This window comes from Austrofundulus limnaeus, unplaced genomic scaffold (genome assembly GCF_001266775.1).
Source record: "Austrofundulus limnaeus strain Quisiro unplaced genomic scaffold, Austrofundulus_limnaeus-1.0 Scaffold250, whole genome shotgun sequence".
Taxonomy (NCBI): Eukaryota; Metazoa; Chordata; class Actinopteri; order Cyprinodontiformes; family Rivulidae; genus Austrofundulus; species Austrofundulus limnaeus.
In genome coordinates, this window is record NW_013952652.1 from 63,052 (window position 1) to 72,568 (window position 9,517).

The 9,517-nt window shown below is 37.1% G+C and overlaps 2 protein-coding genes across 3 annotated transcripts in view; one reads left to right on the plus strand and one right to left on the minus strand.

Annotated features, from left to right (window-relative positions):
- Positions 1 to 4,663, minus strand: part of ebag9 (estrogen receptor binding site associated antigen 9) — a 36,449-nt gene extending 31,786 nt beyond the window's left edge. The window contains exons 1-4 of one of the 2 annotated variants that reach the window (XM_014020362.1): positions 4,368 to 4,663; positions 4,008 to 4,109; positions 942 to 1,023; positions 648 to 812 (exon numbers count right to left, since the gene is read on the minus strand). In XM_014020362.1, coding sequence (XP_013875816.1) covers positions 648 to 812; positions 942 to 1,023; positions 4,008 to 4,090 — 330 coding nt within the window. In that variant the 5' untranslated portion in view covers positions 4,091 to 4,109; positions 4,368 to 4,663. Of the gene's footprint in view, positions 1 to 647; positions 813 to 941; positions 1,024 to 1,271; positions 1,701 to 4,007; positions 4,110 to 4,367 lie in introns of those variants that run through there. The other variant, XM_014020363.1, reaches the window with a different exon arrangement.
- Positions 4,664 to 6,199: 1,536 nt separating this feature from the next.
- The window catches only part of ttk (ttk protein kinase), a gene marked incomplete in the record, with an annotated part of 38,563 nt that continues 35,245 nt past the window's right edge, over positions 6,200 to 9,517 (plus strand). Inside the window, 5 exon segments of the mRNA XM_014020359.1 lie at positions 6,200 to 6,260; positions 7,075 to 7,162; positions 7,251 to 7,473; positions 7,556 to 7,662; positions 7,749 to 7,889. Of these exon segments, the coding sequence (XP_013875813.1) occupies positions 7,075 to 7,162; positions 7,251 to 7,473; positions 7,556 to 7,662; positions 7,749 to 7,889 (559 nt within the window).

A 9,517-nucleotide genomic window follows, 5' to 3' on the forward strand; every position in this document is an offset into this window, starting at 1 on the left:
ACACTGATGATGGCAAACTACACTGTACCCTGGGGCACACTGACAGAGGTGGGGCTGCCATGCATCGGTGCCACCGGACCCTCTGACCACCATCAGTAGGCAAGGTGGGTGAAGTGTCTTGCCCAAGGACACAACGACTGAGACGGCTGGACGGGGGATCGAACCAGTGACCTTCTGGTTCCAGGACGACTCCCCTAACCACTCCGCCACAGCCCCCCCCACAGAACGAAATGTCTGAATGAGTGCTCATCCAAGACTGGTGATTCCATACTTTTTGCTAGGGGTTGTGTATCTAGTCAGAACCTCTCAACCTCACACACCAGCTCAGGCTTCCTCCCCACCAGAGAGGTGAAATTCCACATCCCTTGAGCAAGCTTCTGTAGCTGAGGATCAGACCGCCATGGTCCCTGTCTTTGACCACTGCCCGTTACATGTTACACATTAACATAAATTATATAATTAAAACAAGTTGCAATACAATGATAAAATTCTTAATTCAGTCGATTTTCAAGAGTTCTTTCAAATTTATGCTGATAAGGTTTTTGTCTTACTTTGTTACAACTTCAGTATAAAACTAATTTCAAACATTTTTCTATCAGTACTGTGTTTCACATTGTCAAAGTGAGACAACTCTCCTATGCCAATACCTTCTGTGTTTTCCTGATTGTAGGAGCCATGTCTTTGAAGTAGTCAGGCTCCTCGTCTGTATCATTTGGAGGAGGGGAAACGTTTCCATTCCCACCTTCAATTTTAATACTTGTAGGAGCTTCTTCATCCCAAGAGCTCCACTCTTCGATCTCTGGCTGTGAAGACTTGGAAACAAAAAACATCAAACATGAGTTTATTTAAAATTTATTTATTTAAAAAAAAGTTTAAGTTTATTTAAAACGTCTTAAGCTCTTATTTCTAAAACAGGTGAAGTTACCTGATACAGTACAAACCTGTTTTGGTATAGATGATGAAAAATCCACTGTTGTTGGGAGAGTTATTTGATCCCCACTGAGCTTGCGGCCCCTTCCACTCCTAAAAAAAGATTGATGCAAGAATGATTCCATTTTTTGACTGCACAAGAAGAAATAAAGGCATAAACCAAATGTATGTAAAAACCACATTCAGTCAAGTCATTTTCAAACAGTTGGATTTTAACATAATACATTCTGATCTTGTGGTTCATGAGTAACAAATGAACAACATGGACTTTCCTCATGACTTCTTGAAATCAAAGAGTCTTTTTTGTTTGTTTTTCTTGCTCTGCATGGCTCTGAACTCACTGGCTTATTTTTGTTGTGTGTGCGATTGGTTTTATCATCCCTTTCAACATGCACAGCAGACCTTGTGGACCCTCATAGACAAAGACAGATGACAAAATTTACATCACAGACAACGCAGTTGAGCAAACAGTCAAGCGCACTTTGAAGTATTCATTTTGTCTAAATTTGTTGGTGTTAGTCACGTTCCATTCCACAGTAACTACAATGACTAGGGTTAAACAATATCAGGACAAAATGAAATCGCAATATTATTGTAGAATGTTGCAATGATGATAATTTGCAATTAACCAACAGGAAGCAGTGGCAGGATAGCTGACTTGGGACCAGGAAGTCACAGGTTCGATTGTCATCAATTTGTCATCTATACGTTGAAGTGTCTTTGAGCAAGATGTCTACTCCCTATTTTCTCTCTGGGCAATACATACCGTATTTATTCGTGTATAATATGATCTCATGTATAATATGACCCTCCCCCGCCCCCCCACTTTTTTGACCTTAAAAAGCATAAAAATTTTAATCCTCAAACTACCTCAAATTTCATACAGACTTCATGATTTTTCAGCCTTTGCAGTCTTTACACATATCAGTAAAATGATCATTGGACTGTTCATTTTAACAACATATGTACTAAAAGGTATTTTGACAACAAATATATATCAGCAGAAGCAGCATCATATAAATTCTGGCATTTTACACATAGTCCACCAGGATGCGCCAACACAAAAGTCAGAGAATTCACAGAGATTTGGGCCATCTTGTGGGGGAAAAGCAGATTACTTCCTACTCGCGAGCACCCCCTCTGGTGGGGAAACGTTTTTTCAGGGATACAAACTTTTTCAGAACACTGGTAGACGGCCGCCATTACAGACGAACATGTTTGTTGTTGTTTGAGGAGCGGCCCAGTCACATGCTAATGTCATTAGTTCGCTATCATTACTAAGGTGCAGGAATACTCCCCCCACCCCCCTTTTTTTCACATCATGTCGCCTGCCTGGATCTGTTATTATCTCACTCTGAAGAACGGAGGAGCATCAGAGGTAAGCTCGTTTCAACTGCTTTTTACGATGCGGTCTCATTTCCGGACTAAGGTATTTTGTGAATGAAGCAGATATTTCAGTTAAAATACATAAGTAAAAATATTTATCCGAGTATAGTACTACCCCCCAACTTTATGGATGATTTTATGGATTTAATTTTACATTTTATACTTGAATAAATACGGTAGATGCCCGATGCTCCACTTGGGTGTATCTCATGTGTGATGAGTGGTATGGAGGACTGAAACTTAAAAGTTTAATTTAAAAAAGGGCACAAGTATGTGTTTTACTTCTTGCCTTTATTTTAAACTAAACTGTAAACTTTAAGCTAAACTGAGGCAGCACAAGCATGCACAATTGATCTGCAGATGGATCCTTCCTGTCTGTTGACTAATAGTAGAGGAGTTGACCCAAGAAGCTCTGCCCACCTTATCTGCAGGAGACAAAGAAATGTAAAAGCAACACAAGTTATTTATTTATTTATTTATTTATTTATTGGTCCTTTAATTTACTGTATTTCTGCCTTTATTGCTAATTATGTCAGTTTCGGTCCTCCATAGAGTGGGGATCCTTCTAAGTACCAAATTTACGTTTTTTGCATGCAGTTTGTGCCTGCAGTTGTTTTGGAATCCTTTGCAATATTGATATTAGACACACTGATATTGCGATATCCAACTTTTTTCTTTTCTTTGTTTTTAACTGTGGTACAGATAAAGAGAAAAAACATTTTCACAATGCTTTGTCTGCAACTCCATATGAGCTCTAATTAAGCCTTGCAGTGTAACAATAAGGGCACAATAAGAATGTGCCTTCATTATTGTTGCCATTAGCTAAGCTTATCAAAGTCAAAGACTAAATTCCAAAAGTGCCATTTTGAACAGAAGTGGTGATTATGAATCAAAGATGAACTAACTCAGAGTCTACAATTTAGTGGCCTTTCTGAAGTTTGACATGCACCTCCCCAGAGTTTAGAATGCAACATGAAAGGAGGCTGCAGCTGTATCAGGCTTGATCGTTATGTTAATGTAATGGCCATTTCCCAACAAGCATCTATGTGACAGTTCAGAGGAGAAGACAAACAAAAGTAAATATCAACCAACAACAAGATTATCAAAATAAATATTGAGACAAGCAAGTAAATTATTTAACCAGAATACATAAAAATACTTGGAGAAAATGTCAGCAAACATTGGCTAGAATGACTGAATGAGTAACTTAATCTTGTGTAAATTAACTTTAAAATCCAAACCAAGAACTGATAACTGCAGTAAATGGCTGACAATGAATCAAAATGTTAAATAAATAAATAAATAAATAAATAAATAAAGATTTGCAGTAATGTTTAACTGACTGCCAATAAAATAGATACCTATTAAAATTAAGAGCTACACAGTCTTAATTATTTCTCTGTGAATTTAATAGGCATCGATAATATCTTCAAGTTTTTTTCTTTCCAGTAATTTTCTATACATCTGTATTTTAAACAAGTTTTAGAACACTGGTACAATTAAACAAACGAAAAGGATGAAGTGTCAGTGTCCTGTCCTGACCTTACCTAAGCTAACTGTTTATACTTTAAAACAACATAACTTATACATATAGCGTATGCCATCATAACCTTATAGTATTTTACATAAAGGAATAAAGATCAATAAACACTGAAAGCCAACTGATGATTTTGGTGTTCACTGATGCTTACCTGCATATCAACCTTTTAAAAAAGGAAACCAAGTTGGCTAAACATGTGCAAATCTTGAACAGACGGAACTGGGAGATGGCCATGATAAAACTGAGCTGGTAGCTGAGGGAAATAAACGGAAATTATGAACATTTAATTTTGCTCATTATAGCTGCAGGGTAAAAAGATACAGCAAATACGACAGGAGTCAGTACTACACAAGTCAATCAACCATATTGTTTTAATATCATTTAATGTAGTTATTAAGTCCTGCTTACATTACCACTGAACACAAAGCTAGGACTAAACCAGGTTATGCATGATTTTTCAATTAGTTTAACCCAACTAAGGGCCAGCACACTTTAGCATACAGGTACTCACCTAGGAAGATGTAGATGACGAATGATTTCTTGTGAATCAGGAGAAACAAGTTTATTTACAAACCGCTGCTTGTTAGCTTAGCCCAATGGGAAACATCACAATTCTGAAACCTTTCCCGAGCAACTCATTGGTCCAAATTAATATGATTTCGGCCTCAAGCATATCATGCGTGTGAAACCTTCCTACATTAATATGCAACCATAAAAATTCGCCTAGATGCGTGGTATCGCTCGCCTGTGTCCCAAGGCTGCCATTTCTGTCCTGGCCTTCTTCTTCGTCTTCTTCTTTTTCTTCTTCTTGGTTTCTTTTTTGGCGGTTGGCAAATGACTGAAAGGTGCATTACCGCCACCTACTGGTGTGGAGTGTGGACTGGATCAGCGCTACATATACAGTATTCACAATATGTACATATATAATTATTATTATTATAATTTATCATTGATTCTTTTCCCTGCTTTCACTCCAAACTCTAGTATGATGAATGTTACCCCGACTCGATCTACTGTATCCTTTGATGCATCTGTATATTTATTTACATATCCATAATATTGTTTATATATTCTATACATGCATCTGAGTTTATATTATTTCATTTTTCCCTAATAATTTCAAATCTACAGATGGTTCTGTGAATAGCCATGGATGCATGATTGGTATTGGTACTGTTGGACTAAATGTTGTTGATTTGAATTATATTGTTTTCTGATTTATAATCCAACCAAAACTTTTTGTTTCTTTTTATTTCCTTTTGCCAGCATGGTTGTAATACTTCTTGAGTTGGATTATTTTGTTCATGACCTTTTAGATTAACCCAATAATTTGATGCTAACTGTTCTCTTCTGATGCTTAGTGGTGGTTCTCCTATTCTACTGTGCTACTGTGAGTGTTGTTTTAAATGCTCCTATAATTATTCTCAATTCTTGGCATTGAATATTATCTAATTTTTGTAAAGATAAATCTGATGCTGAGTTATATGCAATGGATCCATAATCCATTGTTGATCTAATTAGCCCTGTGCAAATAGTCTTTTTCTTGTCTTTAGTTTGTTTATTTTTTTGGCGGATGGTAAACAACTGTAAGGTGCATTACTGCCACCTGCTGATGTGGAGTGTGGACTGTGGCTCAAAATTGGAGAAGGATGTAGCTCAGCTGCAGCTTGCTTTATCGCAAGCCATTTTAGCATAAAATTGGTTCCGTCGGACTATCTGTAATTACATACTAGATATCTAAAAATGAGTTTTGACTAGGAATAACTACATTTTGACAGTCCGGAAGGGCTTGCCATACTTGCAGTACCGAAGCGACACGTCTCCGTGAGTACACACACCCACCACCCTAGCGTCTCCTCTTTTTTTTTTTTTGTTTGTACTCGCTGCTGTTAGGCATGGGAATAGGGAAGTATCACGTGACACTGCTGCATTCAGGAACTGTTGGAATTTAGACGATACGTTTAGAGCACGCAGACTAGAAATATTCAAATTAGATCTACTAGAGGTTATGTTTGAAACAAAAAACTTAACGTGCCTACAAGTGACATTGTTGCATAAATATTCCTATGTTTTAGTCCAAACACTTCCAAACTACGACTCATCAAATAACTAGTAAAGATATTTTGTAAAGTTAATAAACAGTTAAAGTTTTTGATTTGACAAAACTGAGTCAAAACAACCGAAAAAAGTCGTTGTTTACGATGTTGTTGTTTTCTTGGAAAAAATAGTAAGATGTAAGATTCGTCGATTTTTTTTTCTTGGGGGAAAAAACACAAACAAACACCGATGAACCTTACGTCATTATGAACTAGCCAATCAGTATCTGACTTAGCCGGAAGTGGCGTATTTTGAAAACTATCCTTTATCGTTTTCCACTGTCCGGATTTTACGACAGCATGAAAAGGTAAGATAACTTTGAATGGGCTTACATGGTCAAAGTTTAAAAAATACGTGTTTTTTTTTCTCATAGGAATTTTAAATTACGATTCAGTGGCATTACGTTAAGGGCGATGCTATATTAGTTTGTTATCTGCTTAAACTAACAGACTCGCTTTGTTACAAATAAGTATTTTTCTAGATCAGAGTGGCCATAACACGTTAGAAACAAAACAATACCTCAGCATTTGTTGGCTTTAGTTCGGATTAATGTTTGTTAGAGATGATTCGGTCATCAGAACAGTACAGATTTGTGCTAACATGACGTTACATTTGAGCCCTAACGTCGATTTGTCTTTTCACATTTTATTTTTCTGTAGCATTGTTGATTTTAGATAGAGTCCTATCATTTTACAGACTTTTCTGTGTTCGTTTCACTTGATGGCCAGACCCGAGAGAGCAGCAGATCCACGCGAGTTTTTATTTATTTATTTATTGATTGATTGTTAAAGAAAGTTCCAGTAAACGAGGCGTTAATCCTTCGAAGCACGTAACTTGGTCACCAAACGTGGAGTCTGTGTGTTCAAACTGCTGTAGCCGAACCGAACCAAAAAGAAAGGAAACTTTGCTGGAGGCGACGCGGAGGGCTTTTGACGCACCACGTCCTTCCCACTGCAGAAAACCTTTGGGCACCCGGATGACGCAACGTTCGTTGCTAAACTTTTAAAATGTCTTGAAATCGTAATTTTATCTGCGTTTTTGCTTCGTAGTACATTTTGAATACAAAGGAACATACAAGCCTTGTTTTGAAAAACGTGTGCATCTATGATGCCCATTTACAGATGGAGGAAGATGAACACACTGACAGAAAACAGCAGTTTGCCAGGCTTTATCAAAAAATTAATAAACTTAAAAAGTCCCTCAACGAAGGTAAGTGTGACACTTATTTTTGAAAAGCCAATTCATTTCAATATCCATGTTTGTTCGTTTTTGTATCTTTATCTACTGTCTGTTTCAGATGACACAAACAAAATAAACCAGGTCATCAGCTCAAACTCGCCTGAAACTTGTTACTCCTATCTGATGGAGCTGGAGAAGAAAGGAAATCCTCATCTGGATTATAGCCTTCTCACCAAGCTCATAGATTTTTATACTAAAGTGTTCTCCAACATGCCGCTGGGTAAACATTGTCAGAATGAAAATTATGCCAAGATGTTGGTCAGATTTGCAGAGCTTAAAGCGTGAGTATTCGTTACATGTTGAACAACAAATTATAAAAATGTGGCTTGCTTTTTAATACGTTAAATCATTTTTGGCTCTTAGAATTCAAGATGTCAACGAGGCGGAGGCTAACTTCAAAGTGGCAAGATCTCATTGTCCAAATTTTGCTTTTGTCCACATTGCACATGCACAGTTTGAGCACTCTCAAGGTAGACAAAAATTTGTGCTTTTTTATTGTCATTGCTTCTATCATTTTCAGTGTGTCACATCTTTTATTCATCTCATGTTCTCTCAGGTAACACAAAAGAAGCCATTTACATACTGCAGAGTGCCATTGAAGAGGGAGCTGAGCCAAAAGAACATTTGAAAGCCATGCTGCAGAGCATGCAGGCAGGAAAAACACAGTTCTGTTTGGAGGATAAGGAGAATCTTCCAGGTGTGTGCTTCTTCATATTTTACTAAATGCTTAACTGGTTGCAGGACTAATTTAGCTAAATATTAAGAACCACTATGTTATTATTTCTAACAAAATAACTTACCTATTATCTTTATTTATAGAGCACAGTTAAAATTATGATAAGTACGATTATGATAAGTATCAGCCACTACCAAGGGCAGAAGGACAAAAATATTTTTGCTTTTGTTTTTAGCACAAGCAAAAATATCTCATGAACCACTGGACAGATTTTAATGAAATTCAAAATAAGGTATCATTGAATGTGCATCTAAAACCAACAAAACTTTTGGAGTCAATTTGGTGTGGTAGCTAGCTCATCACGTGTGCTCTGTTTGTGAAACTTAGATTCAGTTTGGTTTGTCTCAAAATATCCCATGAACCACGTTGACAAATTTAAATGAACGTTGCAGAATATAGTCATTGAATGTATTTCTATAACTGATTAACTTTTGAAGACAACCCAATTTAAGATGGATGGCACATTCAGCTCACCTCAGGAAATGCAAAAATTACCATAACCTGCATTAGTTTTAAGATTTTGAGCTAAAATTTTGTGTGATAGCAGCTGAGGATCTTGCCCATAACATAAGCCAAATGCTACTCATGGCTAGCAATATTTGCCTAAAACTTTGACATTAACTATTTAAATCAGCCCTGTTTGACCATTTGCTAAATGTCCCAATAGTCACAGAATTGATTTTAATGAAACTCTCAGACAGTAATTATTGGATGTACCTCTACAAACGGAATAATCTTTTGAATTGACTTGATTCAATGTTTTCACCACAGCTAGCTGATCATAAACACTGTAATGGCTATGATTCAGTTAGTTTTGCAGATATTGGACTATATTTGATATAGTTGCTGAGAGTCAAACAGAACACACACTCAAGGATCAAGAATTTTTGTCTTTATATGTTAGCACAATGAAAAGTTGTTTGCTGCTTTATTTACAGGAAGAATGATAACATATGAAGCAATTAATTTTTGAATTGTGTATAAGGCTTGACAGATTAGCAGTAATGCAGGGCATTCAGCAGCAATTAAATATAGTTTATAGTTGTATTTGTGTTAAAGTGCATCACATTTCAATAGGAGGTATGACTTTGCAGGACTTTGAAAGTCATTTTGAAAATACTTTGGGTGAGAGGTCAGAGCATATGTGGTGATACATTTCACAGCCCCTGGGAATAAGTTGTGTCTTTAATGCTTTATACTTCCCAGATGGTAGAGGCACAGCCAGTGCATTTCAGGGGTGGGTGGGGCCTGCAACAGTCTGGCCCTCCTCTGTATCCTGGCAGTCAGTCCTTGTTGTCCTGTGCAATGGAGCTCTTGTACCACACTGATGCTCTGAAACAGAGGATACTCTAACTTGTGGCTCTTTAAAAGTTTGCAAGCAGCTGAAATAAGAGTCCAGACCATGTCAGCCTCTGCTAGGCCTTCTTCACACAGTGGGAGATGTTCAGAGACCATGTCCGGTTGGAAATGATGTGGATGCCCAGGAAACTGATGTTGTCCACTAGGGCTGCAACTAAAGATTATTTTAATAATCGATTAATCTGTTGATTATTTTTTCGATTAATCGGCCAAATCATTAAAAAGCTTAA